General features: G+C 32.8%; 1 protein-coding gene across 2 annotated transcripts in view; it reads left to right on the forward strand.

Annotated features, from left to right (window-relative positions):
- Positions 1-26,046, forward strand: part of LOC127724081 (coiled-coil domain-containing protein 174-like) — a 48,183-nt gene extending 22,137 nt beyond the window's left edge. For both annotated transcript variants that reach the window (XM_052230930.1, XM_052230931.1), the window contains exons 6-11: positions 2,321-2,422; positions 3,736-3,872; positions 7,213-7,307; positions 22,137-22,269; positions 23,604-23,768; positions 25,140-26,046. In XM_052230930.1, the coding sequence (XP_052086890.1) occupies positions 2,321-2,422; positions 3,736-3,872; positions 7,213-7,307; positions 22,137-22,269; positions 23,604-23,768; positions 25,140-26,032 (1,525 nt within the window). In that variant the 3' untranslated portion in view covers positions 26,033-26,046. The remainder of the gene's footprint in view (positions 1-2,320; positions 2,423-3,735; positions 3,873-7,212; positions 7,308-22,136; positions 22,270-23,603; positions 23,769-25,139) is intronic.
- Positions 26,047-27,851: the final 1,805 nt, after the last annotated feature.

Here is a 27,851-nt window from a genome sequence, read left to right on the forward strand (position 1 = left end):
CAGGGGAGGGTGTAGATCTCACAAAACAGGAACCTCTGGCCTTTGTTAGTCTTGTAAGTTTTATCTTCATTTTTATGTTTCGGGTTTAGTGTGGTGTCCTTTTTCTCTGAACTGGTATACATTATTGTTTAGGCGCCAGCTGAAGCCGGACCCCAGGTGCAGGATTTTCTTCCTGTGTTGAAGACCCATTGGTTGCCTTGGGCTGTTCTTTGCTCTTTGGTCGGGTTGTTGTCTCTTTGACACATTCCCGGTTTCCACTCACAATTTTATATGGATATAAGTTGTGAATGACATGCTTCCATTTAAATTTTAAATTTAATTTATGGAAACATAAACATATTTGGATTAAAATAAAGCCTTTTGCAATCAATATTGGTTGAATTGTGAAGATACATTTGTAAATGAACTTAATTTCAGTTGGTCATATACATTAAGATTATCAAGATGATTTGGCAAAGTGCAAGTTAGTCAGACCAATAATTTATAGATTTTTATAGAAGTTTATACCTTATGTACGGTCCTAATAAACAGTGTATTTAATTGCATTAAGTATAGCAGTTTGGATGCTCTAGTTTTTATAATCTGTGTTTTAGTTGATTTTAGTCTCTGATGCATGATTTTTTATTATTAATTGTTTTTGGCTTTTAACTAGCTGTCAGTAACTGCGAGTACTCTCAAATCGTACTTTCTTGTTTATTTGATCTGTTGATACTAATTGTAATGCTTTTTTGTTATTTAATGTTATTCAGGGTTATATCTGGTCTATATACCAGCTTTGATAAGTGTTTGGTATTACTATAAATTTTCACTTCGTACTATGAACATCAAAATTATTTATTTTGTAAAAATATTTCCTTTCTCTATTTGAACTGTACACGTATACCTCACAACAAAATTAATTTCATTTACCTGTGTTTAAAGTAATTGCAAATGGCTGATTTTTTTGTTCGAGCATATTGTTTTTCTTAAATTGTTTAACATTTCATAGCGGTATAACATGTTACTTTTATTATTCTTCCCTTAGTTTATTTATTTTGTATTTACATTGTATCATAGGTCAAATTTATTTGTTCAGTGTATGTTCACTGGTGTTAATATGTCCTTTGATTGAGTTAAGCTATTTCAGTTGATATTTTATAGTGTGTCTTTCTATGTTGTGATGTTACACTATTGTTTCAGAAAAGGGTGAAGGTTTGGTACCATTAAAACGTTTAAACCCGCTGCATTTGTTTGCACCTGTCCTAAGTCAGGAATCTGATGTTCAGTAGTTGTCCTTTGTTGATGTGGTTAAAAGTGTTTCTCGTTTCTCGTTTTTTATATAGATTAGACTGTTGGTTTTCTCGTTTGAATGGTTTTACACTAGTAATTTTTGGGGCCCTTTATAGCTTGCTGTTCGGTGTGAGCCAAGGCTCTGTGTTGAAGACCGTACTTTGACTTATAATGGTTTACTTTTATCAATTTTGACTTGGATGGAGAGTTGTCTCATTGGCACTCATACCACATCTTCTTATATCTATTGCCTACAACGAAAGTTACAGAAGTGGGACTTAGGTGCGGTGTCAGTATGGTCAACTATTGTTAAAGTTTGTGATTAGCTTACCAAGGTTTATCTTATTTAAACAAAAAAGTCACAAAACTAGTGTAAATCTTTTACTTACAAAAATGTCCAATGCTTATAACCATGACCATATTACTTTAATTATACTGTTTCTTCAATAACTCATGTCATTCTGAATATGTATGAAGTATTTAGCACTGCATGTTAGACAAAAATATTGGACAACCTATAATTGACATGTATTTTTCTCTAACCAAATTATTTTGACATCTGATCACTTGAAAACATACAAATTAAATAAGATCAGTAAATTATACCATGACATTGTAAGACATTTTATAAGAAAGTTTTATTCCTTAAAAAAATATTAAGAAATAAGTATCCGGCTGATATATTTAGCCACAGAAAGGAATTAGTTGGAACAGCCAGCATTAACCTTTAATTTAAATGATTTATATTTGACAATAGTATGATTCAATAGATCAATAACTTGGCTTTCATCAAAAAGTAAAATAGCAAAAATACTGAACTCCAAGGAAAATTCAAAATGGAAAGTCCTTTATCAAATGGCAAAATCAAAAGCTCAAACACATCAACACATTGTCTTTTTTTTTTATAAATATTTGCAATTCATTTTAAAATTATGATAATTAAATCTTGTTCTTTCAAGATTGGACAGAACCATTTCCAGCTTGTAACTTTTAATGTAAAGCTATGTCCAGTAAATGTTATGATAAAAATATTATAATTGTATAATATCAGGGTAGATTATACTGATTCACTAGGAAGATCTAGAAGATGTATGAAGAAAGACTTGTCTATATTAAAGGAAAGAGATAAAGACCTCCAAGGCAAACAAGACAGGTAATGTTAAATATATATTTTAATAAAGGTAAGTAGATGGAAGATTAATGTTCAGGTTGATATCTTCAGGCCTATTCCAGATGCATGATTAGAATGCAGAAGTAATCATTCAACCATATGAAAGATTTGAACATACCGGTATTGATATTTATACGAACCTTGCTATAATTATGAACATAGTCACCTCACCTGCACTCAATATTCTGTTTAAAAAGAACATGTCTTGCTCTAAATGTGTTTTACTAACTCTACTACAGCTGTTACACATTTAATAATCTTCTGTTAAAGTCTGCCAGGGATTGAACCTATGACTTTTATCACTTGATGTGAGCAGGCTACAACAATATCACCAAGGGGTTATTTAATAAAAGTTGAATTGATAATTTCGTATGGTTGAAAAAGGGAACAGGTTTATCATTATCAAGTAGTGTATTATCAACTTTGTATTCAGTAATGTATATATCCATGGTGATTTCATTCAATTCATTAATAATATATACTCAGATATTCAAATTACAAAATGATGTGTAAATGTATATATGTCTGTGTCAATCTATTTTTTGTTTTGTTTATGTAGGGTACAATAAGTAGTGTGTGGCAAATAAATCTTATCTGCTAAGGGCTGTTCCAGATTAAAAGGCATGGGGGATAGAAGGCACTTTTTTTTAAGACCCAAACCTCGTGTGATATAAATTTTTTCATTTTACTTATAATTTGTAAGAATTATAAGTAAAATGAAAAATACAACCACCAACAATTAATTAATTTGAGTGCCTACCATCCCCCCATGCTTTTGAACCTAGAACAGGCCATGCAATAATGGACAAAAGAAGATAACTCAATTCAAAATAATGCCTAAATATGTTTCCTTTGTTTAATACATAGCAATGTTTGATTTTAAATTCACAACGCAAAATGAAATCAATCTTTTTCCGGCAGTGCTCGCAAGCATTTTGACTATTAAACTTATGCCACATTGTGGTCTTGGAATATAATGTTACCAGTCGTTCTGAAATCCAGCAGATGTCAAGGACCATTTTTCTGAAGTATTGACCCATTATTCTCTATCCTCTAAACCCATCCAGACCATTGTGTATAATGGTGAGTTACAAATCAGCCTACATGAATAATTTTCATAGAAATACATAGTCCTTCTGAGATTCTAAAGGCAGGGCTGGTTTTATTATTTCAGAATTGATTTTAGAAAATTTGAGTTTGATTTATAATGCTGTATTGGATTTCTTCAGTCAAGTTAACAATAAATGCCAAATAAATAACGATAATTGATGTATCCTTTTGTACACATTTTGAAGGATTGAGGAAAAAAATAGTGCCTTACCAACCTTGATGTCTGATGATATGAGAAGAGAACTGCTGAGACAGAAATGGGAGAAAGAAGAGTTAGAAGCAATGAATGGACCTATACATTACTCTAATGTCAGATTTGATGGTAAAATAAGTGTAATTGAAAAAAGAAGTGATATTGGGCATTTGGTTGTTAGACAATAAAGAGAAAGAAGTTAAAGTTGAAAATCTAACAAATAATCTGTGACAGTCCATAAAAAACAGATAAGATGAAGAAAATAATTATTATATGATATGTCTTATTTTAGGCAAAGTATACAAAATTGTGTGATATTAAGGTTTTTCAAGAAATTATGTATGCATTTACAGCTCTTTGAACTGCATCAAAATGTTGGAAAAAAATCATACATGTAACTTTTTTACTTCCATTGATACTGTCAATTTAAAATTTGTTAAATAAGTCTATAAATAATATATGGAATGTATACAAAAAGCAGAGAAAAACATGCAGTTTTTCACTTTAAATAAGCTTTCGTTTAGGTCAAAGAATTTGTTCCCATCTTGATTCAAAAACCTTATTCATTTTTAAGAACAACCTTAAAACATTTTTTATTCAAATTTGAGTGTTGATGAAGTACGATATGCTTACCCTTCCAGAACAACTGAGATCACCCGGCTTTCGTTTGGGTTCTTTATGCTCAGTCGTTTGTTTCCTTTGTTATAATTTACATACTGTTGTATTTTTTCTGATTATTTTTCATTTTTTTTCCATTGCATTGTCAGTTTTTTTTATCGACATATGAGTTTTTATGTCGCTTTGGTAATCATCTGTTTCTGTCTTAATGCTTGCTGGTCAAGTTTTGAACAATAAAATACCAACCAATAATGAACTGGGGAACGCATATTTGTCTCATTTAAAAAAAAAGACTTGAGCTTCTAACAGCTACTAGTAGTTTATTAATATTCATGTTTATATCGGGTTATATGAACGTCGGTAGTCTTCGGATGTCATCTCTATGGTTAATTATATGATATATAGACATTAATACACACAAAATGTTGATACATAAGTTGGAATACCCTGAATAATCCCCCATGTAGTTTAATTTTGATTTATTTTTATTAAACATTTATTAAGTAATTGTTTTCACTTGGAATATAAGTCGAAGGTATTGACAAACAGCATTTAGATTTTTGCCGTTCGCAAAACTGCCAGTCAAATTTGCTTTACTAAAATAGGTGTCTTGTATCTCTTTTGTACCCCACAATTCATCTTTTGGGTTTGTGTGGCTAAAAAAAGAGGGGGGGGGGGGGGGGGGGGGGGGCTATCGTTTAGGTCAAAGAATTTGTTCCCATCTTGATTCAAAAACCTTATTCATTTTTTAGAACAACCTTAAAACATTTTTTATTCAAATTTGAGTGTTGAATTTTATAATTTTTTATCATAAATAAATATTTGTGATAACTCCTTCCTGAAAAGAAAAAAATGTTTAGATCTATATTATGCATGTCTGTTTGAGAACCATTTCATAAGACCGATGATTTCTATAGAAATCATTGATGGGACCCACTATAAATACATTTTTTTTATTATTCCTGGAGTAGATAATAATTTTCTTTTAATCTTTGGGAATTATTCAATTTGTTTTTATGTTAAAATAATTAACTTCATAATTTTGATGAAGAAAATCCATTTCAATTCAATTTTTTTTCATCAAAATGATGATTTTCATTTTCATCTATCAACAAACTTTTTAAATTGTAGTGGCATGGTCGGTCAACTGATAAGTTGTATGGCTATATTGCAGGTAAAGCAATAACTTCTATTTGACAGTTGCGTGTACTCTGGGGTGTGGAATACCTTAATTTTATGGGGAACATCCTGTCCGTGTGTAATACTTAATATATTCCAACAGATGACATTACACAAATTTTTCTTCTGTTAAATGAATGATTTGTATATCATCATAATTTGCTATTTATATAAACCACATTTTGGTATAATAATTATTTACCATATCAACATTGAATATTATGAATGTAGAATGAAATATGTCTACAGTATGATTGGTTTGAATCATTTAATTTATAAGATTTAGGAATCAAAATTTGTAATTATTTAAAAACCCACATTGAAATTGTTTTATATCAACACACCCACATTTGAATTATTTTATACTTTATATTGCATAGCCATATTTGCATTTGTAAAAATATTTATATACCCAAATTTTCAATTATTTTACATGCCCAACTTTTATTTTTGTTGTAAAGAAGTGTAACTTGAAACAACAGTATATCATATAAAGAGAAATAAAGATTAAAGTTATATCATGAATATTGGTCATGATTTGTAAAACTCAGAACTGTCAAGTAAATTTAAGACACGATTCAAAATGTTCAGAATATGTCAAGCCATACTGAGAAAAAATAAGAATGTCGAGAATATTTCGAGAAATTTCAAGACAGTATTCAAATGTCAAGAATTTGTCAAGAAATTTTAATACCATAATCAGAATGTCGAGAATATGTCGAGTAAATTTCATACAAATTTAATATAAATGAGAATTTGTCAAGAAAAATTAAGACACAAGTCATACTTTTGGAGAATGTCGAGTAAAAGTTCATGCAAATTAAGACAAAAACTGGTCTTTTCAGACTTTTAGACTTTTGTAGTGTATGGTATACAAATGTTGTCCGTCTGTCTGTCAGGCGTAAACATGTCGCACTGTAACTTAAGAACGACTTATCCAAATTTCATGAAACTTTCTTATGATGGTCAAACAATCTGTATACTTTTTGGTGAAAATAAGATTAAAACTTTTTGAGTTACGGGAGTTAGTAACTAAAACAGGTGTGTGCTTTTTTTCACATGTCGCGCCGTATCTCAAAAACGATTTATGATTAATGCTTAAAATTTTACACACTTCTTAGTTTTATTAATCTAAAGATCTGTATACTTTTTGGTTTTGATTCAAAATTTTATTTTAGAGATTTTGAGTTTTTTGTTAAAAAAAAGGGGGTTTTCGCATGTCTGGCTGTATGTCAGAAACTATTTATGATTATTGCATAAAAATTCACACACAAGACGACGGGCGTATCATGTGCTCATGGCGCAGCTGTTTATCGTTTCTGCTCTTACATGTCTTATGCAGTATTTACTGCAGTACATAGACCGGCTTAGGATCAAGATTGACTATAGTTTAAGTTTAAGTAATGTGGAAATATTGAAACTTTAATACTGTAAATTCAGAAATTATTGTGTGCATGTATTATTGCAATTTTTAAAGAAGGGACAAAAATGCAAGATTAATTATTGCAATTTCAGGAAAAGCTTCATACTGATATATGTTGCAGATATCAGAATGATTGTTCTTATTATTGCAATACTCAAGCAGTCATATTATTCGAATTAATAAAAACCTTGAAATAATTTCTGAATTTATAGTACTTTAAATGTAATGATATTATAACTTTTCTTTTAGAAAAGAGATCTCATGGTGTTGGTTTCTTTGAGTTTGACAAAAGTGAAGCAGGACGTCAGGAACAGTTAGATACTTTAAATCAATTAAGGAAACAGGTTTGATTTTTACTTCGATAAATGATTTTTGTCAAGCCTTCGACTTTAGTCGAAAAAGTGAGACATAGCGATCCTACATTCCGTCGGCGTCATCGTCGGAGGCGTCCACAAATAATCACTCTGTGGTTAAAGTTTTTGAAATTTTAATAACTTTCTTAAACTATGCTGGATTTCTACCAAACTTGGACAGAAGCTTGTTTATGATTGTAACAGGGTTCTTGGACGGAATAAAATGATTCGTCTAGATGTTTAAGATGTTTATTTATACGACATATATAAATGACCCTGAAAGTACACAAATAACAAAACATAAATACATAGACAATACGGTGTACAAAGGGATATAACTCTAATTCTTATAACGGAAAGTACATGTATAAAATACGATAAACTGGCTCTTTTCTATAAGAATACAACCAATACTATTAAAGTGTATAATTTATAAATATATAAATTCAATCAAACTCAATTGTAAACCAAGTCAGGATTAAGTGCTACATTATGTTCAATAATCTTACGTTAATCATTCATTGATTTATGAATGAACTATTTGATACTATAATGTTTACATGTAATTATTGACATACAGGTAACTACTATTCACAAGACACAAACAATACATTTACTGAACTTAAATTAACTAGACAAACACGGACAATACAGTAAACTAAAAATACTTTGAAAACACTGATCTTACCATGTATATGGTACAAAGGTCTATCTCCTATTTGGAAACATCACCAAATCATAACATCGAGATACTCTGGTCCTGTTAAAAATACAAATATAACCTACATAAGTCTAATGAACTAAATTATATCTGCATAACATTTAAACACAATAAGTATAATGTTCAATAGACATTGCTTGAGACCTTTTATAATAATAATATAACTGTACCAATACATGTATCATTAATATATCTATGATATATTAATTCTCTGAGTTCATGAAAATACTTCTTTAAAATAAAATATCTATCATTCATGCACAATCATTCTGACTTATTCAAAAATACATTTTCTCTCAGATTCAAACTAAAGGAAAACTGTGTAAATATTAAAGACTTAGAAATATTAGTAACTGACCTGATTAATGTGGAATTAGTATCCAGAATATAATGTATATAACTTATTTAAATATGGCTGCTGTATTGTATAGCTTTCTCTCAAGGTATTCAAAAAGTGTGGTAAAACTTTTAACTCAATGACTATGACCAATAGAAGACAAGATAATACGACACATGACTGACTGACTAATGAACCAGAAAAATAGAGTAGAACTACAGTACTAAGAAGATATAACATACCAAGAAAATAAGATTGCATAAGAGAATATTAAAATTGATGAACTCTTAAAATACACTTAATAAAACTACTTATTAATATTAATTATTCTGAAAGAAAATAAATATTTATGTAAAACACTCTACCACATACTCCCCTGACTTCTAAAATGACGTCCACGTCATTTCAGACTAACAACATAATATCTATGAAAAATAAAATGAAATAGTATTATATCTGATGCTGCAATGTACTGATACTGCAATCACTAATAAATACAGTGTAGAAATCAATCAGGATAATCCACCAAAATATTATCAAATATAATATATTAATAGTATCAATAGTATAGCTGATATATAAAACATCAATGATCTACAGTCAAAATGGCTAATAAAGCCTTCCCTGCTTCTAGCTCTATCCCTGAAAAAAAACCTCTGTCAATACAGCTAGATAGGTAATCTGCCTTCTGTCTCCACTCAGCTGGTGTAACTACAGGTGTATCAGTAGGTGGAACTGCAGACTTCGTCACAAAATCACCAGACTGTAACCACTTAGGTTGTGTCCTCTCTCGACCTGATCGACGAGGCAAAACTGGAGGTGCATCATCTTCAACATGAGCTGGATCAAGCGTCTCTGGTTCTAAAGGCATCTCCTGCTCTTCATCTTCATGTACGGATTCCATTTCCTGTACATCTATGTCATGGGCGTCCCCATCTGACTCCGGAGTTAGTAGTTCTTCTTGGTGTCCATCAAGACTCGCTGTTTCATCATCTTCAACACTGGATGAAGTGTTGTGAACCATTGGTCGTTGATGTACAAATATCTCAAAATCATCATTATGGCTATCGCTTTCCTCCATGGTACAGTATGTGTTCGAGCTGTTGATTTTCGTTTGCATTCTTTTTCTCGGTCTAGGAACTGGTTTAGGTACTGGTTCTGTCATCGGTGGTTGACTTGAAATATATCCCACAGGCAGCAAAAGATTCCTATGTAACGTTCGTTTACGCCCCTCGCCACTATCTTTCTGTACAATGTAGACTGGTATATCTTTATTCGGTTGTTCTAGTACAAGGTAGATATCGTTCTCCCATTTATCGCTCAACTTATGTTTACCATCAAAAGCAACTTACTTTACTAGTACTTTATCGCCTTTTTCTACGACTGCTCCTCTAACTTTCAAATCATATTGTTCTTTCTGTTTCTCATGTACCTTCTTTGCCGATTCTGAAGCAAGCTTGTATGCATCTACTAGTCTGTTCTTCAATTCTTGGATGTACTTAGTTTGTGGTTTCCTATCTTTTTCCTTTACAAGTCCAAATGCTAAGTCGATGGGAAGCTTTGGTTGTCGGCCAAACATAAGAAAGTATGGTGATTGTCCAGTTGCTTCGTGTCGAGTGCAGTTGTACGCATGAACTAACGGAGCGACATAAGCTTTCCAGTTGGTTTTATCTTTTGGCTGTAAAGTTCCAAGCATTGACAGTAATGTTCTGTTAAATCTCTCAGTCATGCCGTTGCCCATCCGATGGTATGGTGTTGTTCTTGACTTCTTTATTCCTGTTAGACGGCAAAGTTCCTGAATGATGTTACTTTCAAAGGATGGACCCTGATCTGAGTGAATTCTGTTAGGTAAACCATAATGCACGATGAAGTTGTTGAGTAATGCTTCTGCAGTTGTCTTTGCAGTTTAGTTGCGTGTTGGTATAGCCTGTGCATAATGTGTAAAGTGGTCGGTGATTACCAAAATGTCTTGAATTCCTCCCTTTGATGGTTCTAGAGTAAGACAGTCAATGCATATGAGGTCCATTGGCTGAGTTGTTGTGATGTTGACTAGTGGTGCTCTTCCTGGATCTTTCTTTCTCTTGATACATCTTTCGCAACGTTGAATCCATTCTGCAATATCTTTGTTCATCCCAGGCCAGTAAAATCGTTCTCTAATAAGACTGGTAGTTCTATCTTTGCCTGGATGACCCATTTCATCATGAAGTGCTTCTAAAACTAACTTGATGTGTGAAGATGGTAGTATAAGTTGATGATGTATCTTTTCGTCGATGGTAATCTCTCGGTAAAGTATATCATCTATAAGTCTGAGATGGTTGAACTGTTTATTCAGTGGACTTGGTGTTATCTTTTCTTTTGCTGGTTTCTGTCCAGATTTCAGTTGTTTTATCCATGTGTGAAGCAAAGGATCCATAGCTTGGACTTCTGACCAGTTAGTGTCAGTTGAAACATCTATATGCATATCCAAATTACTGATGTCGATAGAATCTGGTGATATGGCATAGGAGTCAATCAATGGAGTATATATGCATCCACATATTGCTTTGATGGAATCTTGGCTGATGGTTGTCAATCTGGATAGTCCATCTGCATCTGCATTGGTTTTACCTGGACGGTAGATGATGTCGAAATCGTAAGCGGCTAGTGCAGCGAGCCAACTGTGTCCAGTAGCATCTAGATTTGCAGACGTGAGTACGTATGTGAGTGGGTTGTTGTCTGTGAGTACTCTAAACTTGTGGCCATAGAGGTAGTCATGGAACTTGTCAGTTATGGACCACTTTAGTGCAAGAAATTCCATCTTATGTGCTGGATAGTTCTGTTCTGCTGTTGTTAAACCTCTGCTAGCATATGCGATTACACGTTGATGTCCATCTTGCTCTTGATATAGTACGGCACCAAGGCCTTGACCACTGGCATCGGTGTGCATTTCAAATGGTTTGGAGTAATCAACATATCCAAGTATCGGTGCTGAAGATAAGAGTTGCTTTAAATTTCTGAAAGCTGTTTCTTGCTTATCAGTCCACTGAAATGATTCTTGTTGTTGTTTCTTAGTCTTCTTCTTCCCTTTCTTTACATTAGAAGTTGGCATAATGGATGTAAGTGGCTTTGCTATCTGACTAAAGTTACGGATGAACTTGCGGTAATATCCTACAAATCCGATGAATCTACGTACTTCTTCAGGTGACTTTGGAGTAGGCCAATTCATAACTTTCTCAACTTTCTCTGGATCTGTTTCCACTCCCTCTTCAGATACAACATGTCCAACATATTTGACTTTTGGCTGGAAGAAAGAACATTTTGATGGCGAAAGCTTCAAGTTGGCTTGTCGAAATCTGTCGAAGACCATCTCAAGTCGCTCTAGGTGTTCCTCATATGTTTTAGCAAATATGATGACATCGTCTATGAAAACGCAACATATACGCATGTGGAGATCTCTGAGGCAATCCTGCATAAGACGTTGATAAGTGGCAGGGGGCGCAAGCAAGTCCGAAAGGCATCCGGTTGTACTCGAAGAGTCCAAGAGGTCCTACGGTGAATGCTGTCCTCTCCTTATGTTCCTCTAGTATCTCTACCTGATGATAACCTGACTTCATGTCTACGGTTGAGAAGTACTTGTTGCCAGCCATGCAGTCTAACATATCTTCCATTCTTAGCAAAGCATAGGCGTCCTTTTTTGTCTTTAAATTCAATTCCCTATAGTCCACGCATATTCTAAGTGTGCCATTCTTCTTCTTTACTAGAACAACGTTGGAGGCATACGGACTATGAGACTTTCTAATAATTCCTGCTCAGAGCATTTGGTATAAATGGCTCTTTACATCTTCATACATTGAAGGCGGTATGTGTCGATATCGTTGTTTGAATGGTCGATCTTCCTCTAACAGAATCTTGTGTTGTACTATGTTGGTATGTCCAATATCATAATCATCTTTGGAAAATATATCTTGGTATGATGTGATAAAATCTTTTCCAAGTTGACGTTGATGTGATGTTATATTATCAGTGGATATATCTACTTGTTGTAATAACGGTGGTGTAAATTCTTTCTCTTTGTTGATAGGTTGATCTTGTATAAGTACAGGTTGTAGTTCACCAATTATAGCATTTGGTTGAACGGTGACTGATCTTGTAGTGATGTTGCAAATTCTAATGTTAAACATGTCGTTGTGCTGGTACTTATAATCTATCAATGATGGTTCAATGTCTAAATCTGTTGGTAATATAGATGAAGGTGTTTGTTGAGTAATAGCAGATGTGAAGTGGTATGGTAATTCTTTGGTTGTCATGGCTTTAATAGATATCTGACTGTTCGGTGGTATAATGACTCTTTCGTATTCAGCTGATTTAATCAATGCTATTCTGTTGTTCATCTTTCTAAGTTCTTTCTCCCTCAGTAGTATACATCTAAAAGAAGAATACCAGGGTGTTGTTTAATCTGATGTTTGAAGAAATCGGTTGCCAAATCTATCTTTGTAATTATCCATGATGGTTGTCAATACATTTGTTCCCAACAGAACTGGAACTTTGGAATGATACAGACTATCTGGTACGACAAGTAGTATGGTTGGATAATGTTGATCAGTTTCTTTCAGTTGAATGTTGGCCTCAATATATCCATGGTACAGTAGTGAATTTCCATCTGCGCATTCAATGCTGATAATCTGTTCTAAAGGTTTGAGTGGTGTGTCAGTAAAATGTTGTGTATAAAATTCATAGGCTATTGTTGAAACAGTAGACCCTGTATCTAGAAGAGATGAAGTTTCAATGCCATTGATGATAATCTTTGATTCTGTCGGTTGTCCACAAAGTCCTGGTGGTATTGTTGATTTGCATAATTTCTGTTTAGGGCTTTGTATGTTCATGTCTATCGGCTGCCCTTTGTCGATGACATAATCTAGTTTAAAGGTTTGCCGTTGACATCAGTGTTGGCTCGGCATCCTCTGGCAATGTGCAAGTCTCTACCACAACGGTAACATGTAATAGGTTGAGTTCTATAACTGTTGTCTGATGTTGACTGATGTTGATTCTGGCCAAAACCTCTGCCATAACCTCTACCATAACCTCTGCCATAACCTCTTCCATAACCTCTATCTCCTCTACCACCTCTATTATAACCTCTACCTCTAAACTGGTTTTGACTAAATGTCTGTTGGTATGGTTGTGGTTGTTTGTCTTGTTGTTGTTGATTTGGTTGATCTTGTTGCTTATTTGGTTGTCTAGATTCTAGCTGTTCAAGGCGTGTGTTGATTTGCTTTAGTGTTGCAGCAAGTTCAGAATCCTCCTCTTTCTCATTAGCAATGGCCTGTTTTGATGTTGCTTTCACCTTTGGTAGTTCATCAAGATTATGTTCTTTCTCAATCCTCCTCAAAGCTACACGTAATTGATCAAATGTCTTAAAGCATTCCTTCTCATAGTGGCTTATATGCTTCATATCTGGTTTAAGTCCTTTCCAAAGCATGTCATGCATCATGGTATCTGCCTGTGGCTTGCTGACTTTCCCTGAATGGATGGCTTTATCAAGTATTCCTTCCAAGCGACAACTCCATGCTGAAACATCCTCGGTTTCTTTCTGCTTCGCATTGTAAAAGTCACTCATGATGGTTTCAAGTTCATCTACATTGCCAAAAACGCTTTCCATCTTGGTCATGATCTCAGTTAATGATGCATCTGCTCCTAAACGCATTGCTACTAATCCTGCTTCACCACGCAAAGCTCTACGTATGGCTTGGATGATAGCTTCCTCTGAGTGGATCTTATCCTTCATGAGTCCAAGTACCTCATATTTCCAAAGCTTAAATGGTGTTTCACCTCCTTTCTTTTCACTACTACCAGAGAAGCTGTTAATTCTAGGTGGCTGAGTATAATGTGATGATGTTGATGATGATGGTTCCGTCTTAATAGTTTGCTTCTGTTTCCCCATCTGTAGTGTTTCCATTGCATAAGCCTCAATCCATTGTTGTAATGCCTCAGGTGTATCGGCCTTTGGTTTTATATGCATTTCCTTCAAGGTGTCGACTAGCTGTTGATAATCCTCATCGGCCATGATGTCAAAATATGAATGAATCTACAATAAAGATATCCTAAATCTACAAGAAATATAATAAATATTAGCACCTACAAATAAAACAAAGTTATCTGAAATAAATATAGAAAAAAAAATTAGTATCCTACAAGAAATAGTAAATAAATGTTAATAATCTGCAATAAAGACAAAAAAAAAATGTGATTAATTTCCTAAAATAAATACCAAATGTATATATTAAGTACCTAAAATTAATACAAAATAGAATTAATTACCTACAATTAATAAGAAGTAATGTTAAGTGCCTAAAATGAATACAAGTAATGTTAATGACCTTCAATGAATACAAAATTATATTAAGTACCTTCAATGAATACAAAGTAAAGATAATGAATAGCTGAAATTAATACAAATGTATTTGACAAACCTATATAAATCTATCTGGTAAATCTATATAAATCTATCTCGTACTCAAAATTAGTCAAAGTGAAAACAAATGTCTGGTAAGTATATCCTAAAACACAAATGCAATGAGATATAACTACAGGTATCACCAATAAACTATGATGGATAAAGAAAACAAATAATAATATATGCAATGAAAAAAATAAAAATAAATGTAGAATCTAATCTCAAAATCAGTAGCACTGAAAATTAAAGTAAAGATTAGTAATAATACAAATGTGAAACAAAATATCAAAATCCGAAATTAAATAATAATTAATAGGTCTGAAATATCAAAGTATAGTATTAAATCATTAATCTGGTACCAAGGAACTAAACTAACTGTAAAAGAAGTTATGTATAATGATTAAATACAAGTATCAAAATACAACAAAAAAAAATAAAGTCAGCTATCTGATAATAATCTGAAATGTTAAATAATGATTAATAAAAGACAACTAAAATGAATAACCAAACTAATAATAAGTCAATATCTCATATGCAAAATATGCATGCAAATAACTGCTGAAATTGTAAAGTACAATTAATTTCTGTAATTACAAAAAAAAAATTAATAACCTAAGTATGATAAACACAATATACAAAGAAAGACAACTCAATAATAGTGCTGATTATCTCCCCTGAGAAAAAATGAATAAATATATCAAGTATGTAAATATCTAAACACAAGTATGTAAATATCTACAAGTAATACACAAGTACTATATATAAATAAATATGAACAAAACTAAAGTAAAGATAAGTTCATCAATATATCAAAGTAAAGAAGATAGAATATAAAGTAAAGTCAAAGTACAAGTATAAGTATAAGCAACAGTGACAACAAATACAACTAAAGTTGGACCACAACACAACTATACTAAGTTTTCCTGTGTAACCGAAGCCTACTGTGTAATGTAATTTTTTATATGTCAGGGCTTGGGTTACTTACTACATCAAATCATATCCTCTGATCAAATACCAAATATGTCTTCTGGTCTCAATCTATGAGTTCACTCAAATATATCTATATATCTCTATCTATATCTGGTTCGCTTATAAACTAGCAAGTGTATGTAAGGTTTTAAATGTGTATAAGAGTGTATTAATTTACATGCACTGCAATGCACAAAGTAGGGTTAGTATCGGGCAAGGCAAGGGAAAATTTATTAAAATGTGAAAGGTCAAGGTCACTCACAGGTTCATAATCAATCATAAGTACATACAAACACATAGACATACAAATAAAATAAATAACCTATACCCTTATATACTAAGTACAAGTACAAATGTATATGTGACTACCCTGTATAGCAATACACTATGTCAATAAATACTAAGTACACATGTTCTAAGCTAATACCAAATCAAAATATTTTTTTTTATATAAATATGAGAAATAATCTAAGTACACTTGCTCATAAATAATACCAATTCAGTACAACAGTATCTAACTATTGATGTGTATGCGTGTTAACAAAGTGTAAGTGAATGAAAAGAACAAACACCAACAGGAATGTAACACCTACCAATCAATAGTACACAATGTAAACAAATAAAAATGGCTAAGTACAAAACTCAAAAGTCAAGTGTAAATACCAGCTGGATTTCAATAATTTTCTAAGTTTGGACAAGCAGACTAGTTGTCAGTATTATTCAAACAAAGAAAATTTATAAACAGTACAAAAGTATACAATATCAACACAAAACATGCATGATAATGGCCAAATTCAAATTTTGGATGTTTTCAAAGTCAATGTTTTTCCTCAATAGTTGCTTTCTGATACCAAATATTTGCAAAATATTTATATAGAGTGTAAACTATGTGTATATTCTCACCATTTCATTACATAAACAATTTATAAAACAGCATATAGTCTGTATAATAAACAATTTTCACCAACGTATTGATTTTTTTCGTCTGATTTTTTCAATCTTCCGATGGATGTCACGTCCTAGATCCTGACCTTCAGTGAGGCTCCAAAAGGAAATATGTCGTTGAACGTCTAACCTACTAGTGGGAGCCAAATGTAACAGGGTTCTTGGACGGAATAAAATGATTCGTCTAGATGTTTAAGATGTTTATTTATACGACATATATAAATGACCCTGAAAGTACACAAATAACAAAACATAAATACATAGACAATACGGTGTACAAAGGGATATAACTCTAATTCTTATAACGGAAAGTACATGTATAAAATACGATAAACTGGCTCTTTTCTATAAGAATACAACCAATACTATTAAAGTGTATAATTTATAAATATATAAATTCAATCAAACTCAATTGTAAACCAAGTCAGGATTAAGTGCTACATTATGTTCAATAATCTTACGTTAATCATTCATTGATTTATGAATGAACTATTTGATACTATAATGTTTACATGTAATTATTGACATACAGGTAACTACTATTCACAAGACACAAACAATACATTTACTGAACTTAAATTAACTAGACAAACACGGACAATACAGTAAACTAAAAATACATTGAAAACACTGATCTTACCATGTATATGGTACAAAGGTCTATCTCCTATTTGGAAACATCACCAAATCATAACATCGAGATACTCTGGTCCTGTTAAAAATACAAATATAACCTACATAAGTCTAATGAACTAAATTATATCTGCATAACATTTAAACACAATAAGTATAATGTTCAATAGACATTGCTTGAGACCTTTTATAATAATAATATAACTGTACCAATACATGTATCATTAATATATCTATGATATATTAATTCTCTGAGTTCATGAAAATACTTCTTTAAAATAAAATATCTATCATTCATGCACAATCATTCTGACTTATTCAAAAATACATTTTCTCTCAGATTCAAACTAAAGGAAAACTGTGTAAATATTAAAGACTTAGAAATATTAGTAACTGACCTGATTAATGTGGAATTAGTATCCAGAATATAATGTATATAACTTATTTAAATATGGCTGCTGTATTGTATAGCTTTCTCTCAAGGCATTCAAAAAGTGTGGTAAAACTTTTAACTCAGTGACTATGACCAATAGAAGACAAGATAATATGACACATGACTGACTGACTAATGAACCAGAAAAATAGAGTAGAACTACAGTACTAAGAAGATATAACATACCAAGAAAATAAGATTGCATAAGAGAATAGAAGAATTGATGAACTCTTAAAATACACTTATAAAACTACTTATTAATATTAATTATTCTGAAAGAAAATAAATATTAATGTAAAACACTATACCACATGATCACAAGATAGCATCCAGAAGTAAATTTTTTCTGTATTTTACTTATAAATGGACTTAGTTTTTCTGCCTGGAAATATTACATTCACTCTGTGGTTAAAGTTTTAAAAATTTTAATAACTTTCTTAAACTATCCTGGGTTTGTACCAAACTTGGACAGAAGCTTGTTTATGATCATAAGATAGTATCCAGAAGTAAATTTTGTAAAAAAATAAATCCATATTTTCCTTATTTTACTTTTAAATGGACTTAGATTTTCTGCCAGGAAACAACACATTCACTCTGTGGTTAAAGTTTTTAAAATTTTAATAACTTTCTTATACTATTTTGGATTTGTACCAAACTTGGACAGAAGCTTGTTTATGATCAAAAGCTAGTATCTAGAAGGAAATTTTGTAAAAAAAATAAATCCATTTTTTCCGTATTTTACTTTTAAATGGACTTAGATTTTCTGCCAGGAAACAACACATTCACTCTGTGGTTAAAGTTTTTAAAATTTTAATAACTTTCTTATACTATTTTGGATTTGTACCAAACTTGGACAGAAGCTTGTTTATGATCAAATGCTAGTATCTAGAATGAAATTTTGTTTTCTTCCAGTTAACATTACATTCAGTCTGCAGTTAAAGTTTTTAAACATTTATTAGATTCATAAACTATCCTTGATTTTTACCAAACTTGGACAGAAGCTTCTTACAATCAAAAGATAGTATCAAGTGGAATATTTTGATTGATTTACTTCCTCATTTTTGTTGAGCCTGCAATTAACAGAAAAAGTAGGTGAGACACTGGGTTCCATGGAACCCTTACAAATTTTTATTTCTGCACCCCTTTTCAGTCATTCTGTCCATTGGAAATAAAACAGTTGATCAGTTTTTAGCTCACCTGGCCCAAAGGGCCAAGTGAGCTTTTCTCATCACTTGGCGTCCGTCGTCCGTCGTCGGCGTTAACTTTTTACATTTTGAACTTCTTCTAGAGAACCACTGAATGGAATGAAACCAAACATGGCATGAATGTTCCTTATGAGGTGCTGACCAAGTGTTGTTACTTTGTAGCGGATCCATCATCCAAGATGGCCGCCAGCGGGGGACTTAGTTTAACATAGGACCCTATGGGAAATGCATACAAATGTCTTCTTTTAGAGAACCACTGAATGGAATGAAACCAAACATGGCATGAATGTTTCTTATGAGGTGCTGACCAAGTGTTGTTACTTTGTAGCGGATCCATCATCCAAGATGGCCGCCAGCGGGGGACTTAGTTTAACATAGGACCCTATGGGAAATGCATACAAATGTCTTCTTTTAGAGAACCACTGAATGGAATGAAACCAAACATGGCATGAATGTTTCTTATGAGGTGCTGACATAGTGTTGTTACTTTGAAGCCGATCCATAATCCAAGATGGCCGCCAGCGGGGAACTTAGTTTAACATAGGACCCTATGGGAAATACAAACAAATGTCTTCTTTTAGAGAACCACTGAATGGAATGAAACCAAACATGGTATGAATGTTCCTTATGAGGTGCTGACCGAGTGTTGTTACTTTGAAGCCGATCCATAATCCAAGATTGCCGCCAGCGGGGGACTTAGTTTAACATGTGACCCTATGGGAAATACATACAAATGTCTTCTTTTAGAGAACCACTGAATGGAATAAAAGCAAACATGGCATGAATGTTCCTTATGAGGTGCTGACCAAGTGTTGTTACTATGAAGCTGATCCATAATCCAAGATGGCCGCCAGCAGGGGACTTAGTTTAACATTGGACCCTATGGGAAATACATACAAATGTCTTCTTTTAGAGAACCACTGAATGGAATGAAACCAAACATGGCATGAATGTTTCTTATGAGGTGCTGACCGAGTGTTGTTACTTTAAAGCCGATCCATAATCCAAGATGGCCGCCTGCAGGGGACTTAGTTTAACATGGGACCCTATGAGAAATACATACAAATGTCTTCTTTTAGAGAACCACTGAATGGAATGAAACCAAACATGGCATGAATGTTCCTTATGAGGTGCTGACCGAGTGTTGTTACTTTGAAGCCGATCCATAATCCAAGATGGCTGCCAGCAGGGGACTTAGTTTAACATGGGACCCTATAGGAAATACATACAAACGTCTTCTTTTAGAGAACCACTGAATGGAATGAAACCAAACATGGCATGAATGTTTTTTATGAGGTGCTGACCGAGTGTTGTTACTTTGTAGCGGATCCATCATCCAAGATGGCCGCCAGCGGGGGACTTAGTTTAACATAGGACCCTACGGGAAATGCATACAAATGTCTTCTTTTAGAGAACCACTGAAAGGAATGAAACCAAACATGGCATGAATGTTTCTTATGAGTCGCTGACCGAGTGTTGTTACTTTGAAGCCGATCCATAATCCAAGATGGCTGCCAGCGGGGGACTTAGTTTAACATAGGACCCTATGGGAAATACATACAAATATCTTCTTTTAGAGAACCACTGAATGGAATGAAACCAAACATGGTATGAATGTTCCTTATGAGGTGCCGACCGAGTGTTGTTACTTTGAAGCCGATCCGTAATCCAAGATTGCCGCCAGCGGGGGACTTAGTTTAACATGGGACCCTATGGGAAATACATACAAATGTTTTCTTTTAGAGAACCACTGAATGGAATAAAAGCAAACATGGCATGAATGTTCCTTATGAGGTGCTGACCAAGTGTTGTTACTATGAAGCTGATCCATAATCTAAGATGGCCGCCAGCAGAGGACTTAGTTTAACATAGGACCCTATGAGAAATACGTACAAATGTTTTCTTTTAGAGAACCATTGAATGGAATGAAACCAAACATGGCATGCATGTTCCTTTCGAGGTGCTGACCAAGTGTTGTTACTTTGAAGCTGATCCTTCATCCATGATGGCTGCCAGATGGGGACAATGTTTAACAAAGGATCCTATGGACAATACATACAAATGTCTTCTTTTAGAGAACCACATACTGAATGGATTGAAACCAAACATGGCATGAATGTTCCTTATGAGGTGCTGATTAAGTTTTGTTACTTTGAAGCTGATCCTTCATCCATGATGGCCGCCAATGGGGGGGACTTCCTTTAACATAAGAACCTATGGGAAATACATACAAATGCTTCTTCTAGAGGTGCACTGAATGGAATGAAACCAAAACATGGCATAAATGTTTCTTATGAGGTGCTGATTAAGTGTTGCTACTTTGTTGCAGATTTACTGTTCAAGATGGCCACCAGGATTTTTTATTAAATTACAGGACCAATATTAAACCAAATTTGGCCTCACTCATTATTAGGGTATCTGTTATGATTTTAATCTATTTTTACATGATTTCCAAAACCAAAGTAGAATCAGGTGAGCGACACAGGCTCTTGAGAGCCTCTAGTTTTTTGTTATGACTGCCTATATTGATTTCAGTTTTGGTACACTAGTGTCAAATTATTACTTTCAGATCAATTTTACACTGCTTTTGGATTAAACAACTTTGCAGAATTAAAGCCTTTGGACATACAAAGTTTCATAAACATTAAACTTGTCCACACTTTTATTGTAATGCCTCAGATCTTGAGCTGATCTTTAAGAACATAAGGGTCTTGTGATGACTTACAGTTCAAGTTTCAGTTTCATTCAGGTTTACTAACTTTTGGTAGAATAAGGGGTCATTATACTTAGAAAATATATCATCCTGATTTTTTTCATAAAGCAAAATTTATCTTACACAACTGTTTCACTGTCCATTGAAATGCTCTATACAAAGCTTTGAAACAGTAAAGAATTAATACAGCAGAAATTCAATTGGCATGTTTAATTCCCTAACTGCAAACACAATCAGATGCAATAATAACATGATATAAGGTAATATATTTGTTTTTAGGTTGCAACATTTACCGCATTTTCAGTAAGAAAATACAAGTGATAGTGAGCCAAAGAAATGTACAAATAAATTTAATTTTATGATTTTCATAGCATGCCTTTTCTGGTCTCTATGGTATAAATTTGTTATTGTTTTTTTCAAATTTCTTGTAGACACAAGATGAAAGATCAAAAAAGGAAAAATTAAAAGAAAAAAGGAAAGCTATGCTAGATGCTAGATTGGCTAAAGTTAAACAGAGAAAGTTAATAAGAGAAGGAGGATCTTTAGTGCCAGATGTTCTTCTAAGTATGTAAACATACAGTATTATTCAATTTTATCTTTTACAATATTTTTAGCATTAACAAAATATTTAACTTAATGTGCTTTAAAAAAGGAGGATGAAGATACCAAGGGGACAATCAAAGACCGTAATTAGTTGAAGAAAAACAAACAACACCATGGCCAAAAAAAAAACCCATTTGAAAAGACAAACAACAGTCTACAAAGCACTACACAGAAAACTAAAGATTGAGCAACACAAACCTTACCATAAACAGGGGAGATCTCAAGTGATAGGTAAGCAGATCCTGCTCCACTAGTGTCACCTCTTATGTTTGAAATTGCCAATATATTTTGTAAGTCCCATTCAGTGATGTCAAACTCCAGGAAATAGATCTTCAATTATTATTTGTCACTCATTCACTTAAACAGATACTATTGCTAACAAACCAAATGTACCATGTATGTTAAATAGAAAACACCAAATACGATCAATGTAAAAGCAATTTCATGGTTTTAACTTCTGCATACATCAGATTAGTTATAAATATCATTTACATGAATGCTGTCGGTATATTATTAATCATTGGATAATTCCTGAGGATATCATGGACACTGGTAAACCATTTATGAAAGTGTTCAACAAAATACAATTTCCCCTAGGTTTGTATGCAAAATTAGTTTTCACCACAAAATCAGGTATTCAGGAAAATATTTTAATATGGGAAAGCATTATGATGAAATTAAAAAAAAAATTAAATTAAAGTTTAATGGTATAATGAATTTTAGACTGATATTTGAATGATATCCATTATGTCTTGAATGAGGAGTAACAGATTGATTTACTAACAGTATATGGAAATAGTCCATCTAGAACAGTGAAATTACTAAATTATGTCAGTGAATATTGATATACAACCTGTTTTTCCTTTATATGTATCATATACATCTGTTATTTGTTTACCTCATAAATAGTTTCTTTAAATACATGTATATGGTAATTAAGTTTATGTTGATGACTTGTACAAAGGTTGGTTACTTTGGGTTGCAATTAGAAATTTTGATAGTGCCTTAAAATTTTGTCTGTAACACTGCTTGATGACCATGTCCTTTGACTTCTGACCTTCATATTACATAGAGTTTATCATCATCTCATGGGGTAGCATTTAATAGGTTTCATGAGTTGGTTTACTGTGGTGACTTATTTGTAACTTCAAGGTTTTCTTAATGTAACAATTCACATTTAGGCTGAAACTAGTACTTTAAGTCTAGGCTTTTGAAATTTTCATCTTAATTCTTCCAATATCTTTTCCAGAGTTTTGGATATTCAGATAAATTTATTCTATGAATTGGTTTTATAGAGGATGATGAAGATGCTGATATTGGTCCAAAGTTAGAAGAAATGGTCCCTGCTCCAAAGTTGGAAGAAATGGTCCCTGTAGGACCCATCAAACCAGAACTACTGACCAGAGATGAAAGCTTGAGGCATAACCAATCTACGAGAGAGTGGGATAAAGGCAAAGAAAGTAAGGTTTATTAGAGGAAAAGTTTATAGTAAACAGTTTATAATAGACCATTTTCATATAACTGACTTTTGACTCCAGAGTTTATATTTTTTCGACAGGTTACCTTTTCTGTATTAGAACATCCTGGTAAGCAGTCATGTAAGAGCAACTTTTTAAAGAAGTAAAATCAAGCTTACAATTTGGGGGGGGGGGGGGGGGAAACTTAATTGTTTTATGTTTCCTATACATGACAAAATCTTCGGAAAACAGTTAAATTTCCCACCAAATAACAACGATTATATGTTTGGTTTTGGTTCTTTTGGTTGCTCTTCCTTGACCAAGTACCAGGATGTCCTACCCATAGTGTAGGTAACCTGTCGAAAATTTATATCATATGGAGTCAAAAGTCGGTAATATGAAAATTGTCTATTTTTAAGGGTTTGAAGGGTTAGAATTCTATATTACAATATAGCAGCTTGATGTAAAAAGGTGTTATATTGAGTTCCACCCATATCAACATGCATATTTTAAAATTTAGTCAATTAAATACTACTACTGCTGTAAACAGAATTTATTTCAGTCAAAAAGGTTTTCTGTGCTGGTAAAATAAGGTATATTATAACATACTCTTTAGAAAGAATGGATGTGATGTATATTTCATGTACTGTGGATCTATTTATTTTCGTGGATACTAATTTTCGTGGAATGAGAAAAACTTGAATTTTTATGGATATTTGATTTCGTGGTTTTGCAAAAGATGCCTATAGAAAATTTGTAACTCTTTCAACATTTAAATTCGTGGTTCAACTGTACCCACGAAATCCATGAAAATTGGTATAGATACCAAATTCCAGATTTTTGTTAGTGTAGATTAACCATAACTTTAAATGTTCGACGAAACACTAATATAAATAGATTTGTATACGGAGTCTGCCAAATTAAGTACAAATGGATCAGCGAAAAATACAGTTTTTCCTTCACACACAAAAATATTAAAATTTCAGAAATTATTTCGAGGGTTTTATTAATGCCAATAATGTGACTGGGATAGTATCCCAATAATAAAAACTCACATTCTGATATATGATATACATATATATGTTTTCGGCTTTTCATAAAATTGCATTATTTAATCTCGCAAATTTGTTCATTCTCCCAAAATTGCAATAATAAATGCATGCAATAATTTTTGAATTGACAGTAAATGAATCCATGTGAAATTCTTTAATTTTAAAATGATTTCCTTTAGCGCTCTGAAACTATTATAGATAGTCTGTCAACTTTTCTTCATTTGAGATTAATAATTTGTTACTTTACTGATATAACAATAAACAATGTAGTGTTTTCATTTACATGTTACACTAAGCCTTCGATTTATTTCTCTTTTTGTAGAATTATTTCCACCAACAAGTGAGGAAAAATACTTTGAAGACAGGAGAAAAGAAAGAAACCAAAACTTTGCCCCTCCTATGTCTCTATATGCAGATGATAAGAAGAAATCTGGTTTTCAAAACAAAAAACAATCTGTACATTCTGGCCAAACAACTGAAACTTCTAAATTTGTTATACTAAGGAGGGATCCATCTACATCAAATAAGCGAAAAGATGGAAACAACCCTGATACATCTTTGGGTATAGATAACCTGTCAAGCATCCCTCTTCCTTCTGATGTAAAAGCTGTTGGATCCCATGACTCAGTGAATGACGTTATGAATTACAATGTTCCATTATTTGATGTTTCAGTGCCGCCACCAAATATAGCGACATTACAAAATAATCAACAGAACTATAGTCGGCCGAATTATCAGAATCCTGAATTTCCTTTTCAAACTCCGTCAAATGTTAATTATCAAACTCCTGTTCCTACTGAACAATCACCTGCTTATGTAGGAGATGATGTAAGCAATGTAACCAAATATTATACACAGCAGTTTTCAAATTCTGGAAATCAGCAAGTTACTGACATTTTTAGTCAGCATCTTGACAATTTGAACAATTATAGCTCTGATCAGGTGAATTTAACATCTTCAGTTGGTTATTCAAATGAACTTGCTAATCTACAGGCAACATCCTTTACACCTGTGTCACAGCCACCCAAACCAAAACTGAACATTATCGATCCACGCTATATTCAGAATAAGGATGTACTGTCACAGAACCCTGGAAATTTGTCAATTCAACAAGATAGCAAATCATGTTTGGAGAAATCTAATGACACAGACTCTCAAGCTAGTTTAGAACAGGAATCAAACTCATATTCTGGGAACCCTGTTGCTTATGAATAAATTATTGATCTTTATTTGTAATTTTGTAGTTTTGGTTTATAACCAGATATTGTTGCCATTTTAGGTTTTAATTCTGTAGCTGTCTGTAACTAAAAAGGAGAAAGTATGATAAGGTTTCTTTTTTAAGCCCTGAATTTGAAAATCTAAAGGTATTATCAATCTATCAAATAATGTCCTTACTTTCAAAATCAACAATTGACATGTTGTAACTAAGAAATGAGCTGCCATAAAAAGGTCATGAAATCAATCTGCTTGATTATTTTAATATAATGGAATATTAAACACCACCCACCTATATAAGACTGTGTCGATGAGATATTATCCAAATTTGAATTGAAGAGTAAAGCAAAAAAACCGCAGAGTAAAAGTTCTCATTCATAGTCATATCCTACTATGACCTTGATCAACAAGCTGAGCCAGATATTGAACATGCTAATTCACAGGGTAACAGTCTGCAGGAAGACATTATTACCAACATGTAAACATTAGTAAAAATTGGAGCTGACCAGTCTTTGCTCTTACTCCAGAAGTTACATGCTCAGCAGCAAAACAACAAATACAATGTTTATCTTTTGTTTGACACTTCTAGGATCTTCCAATGAACTCTTACATTTGGCGCAAGCACACTACAATGCAACCACCTATTCATGATGAATCTAGCTCTGGATTTTGTCAGCTTAATCCAATGAGTAATAAGTGTCAGTAAACTCTCATCAGGACACTTAAATATCAGAGTGATCGAGATAATATCTTAATTTCTTTTTATATACAGAAGCACTGGAAACTTATCCATACATGCACAACTCATACAATGCTAGGCAGTTGAAATGGCTGCAAATTACTTCAAAAAGACATGGGATTGCATTTTTTTACCAATTTAGCAAGTTTATCTTTGAAATTTATTCAAGACAATAAAAACAAGTAGAAGTATGAGCTATTGCTCACTAATGATACTCCTGCTTCAAGTATTTGGTAAACAGGTAGTTGAAGAAAATTGAATCTGAAAATGCATTACACTGCAAAACATGTTCACATGAAGCCTTATAGCAAATTTCTGGAAGCTGTTATTTGTAGTTCCCTAGAAAAATGTAAGGAAATGTTAAGAATTTATATGCATTCAGTGAACAGGACTTTGATTAGCAATGAATCTAAAAGGCGTCACACAGTAAAGCATGCCGACATGAAGCCTGATAACAAATTTCAGAAAGCCATTACTTGTAGTTTCGTAGAAAATTGTGACGACATTTCTTAAATTGCCAAAATATTAAGAATATATAAATATTCAGTAATCTGGAACCCCATCACTTGGTATAGCAGGCTGACATGAAGCCTGATAACAAATTTAAGAAAGCTTTTATTTTTACCCCTCTCCTTTGGAGCAGAGGGTATAGTTAGTAACAAGAGTGCACACTGAAATATCTTGCTAGCTTTACTGATCATGATTGAATTGATGTTGAAAGTCTTTCAGATAAAGGTTTTACTACAAATGCCACTTAAACTTTAAAATTACCGATCATCAATTTAATGAGGTAAAGTTCAGATGAAACCTGCTAGACAGACATATACACCTAACAATCATTCTGTACACCATAAATAGTTTTTAACATAAAAAGCCAAAGCACAAAAAATTGATAATAATCATCATTAAGCACTATAACACCTATAAGGAATAGACAAACAATTCCAAGCAAGCAGACTCCTTTGAAGATCTTTTACTGCTGATCTTTTTTGCCATTTGTTTCCCTCTATATATTATAGTTTTCAAAATAATGGCAAAAAATACAGAAATTGGAAAAATTCATTGTTTTAAGGACAATTA

This window comes from Mytilus californianus, unplaced genomic scaffold (assembly GCF_021869535.1).
Source record: "Mytilus californianus isolate M0D057914Y unplaced genomic scaffold, xbMytCali1.0.p SCAF_14, whole genome shotgun sequence".
Classification (NCBI taxonomy): Eukaryota; Metazoa; Mollusca; class Bivalvia; order Mytilida; family Mytilidae; genus Mytilus; species Mytilus californianus.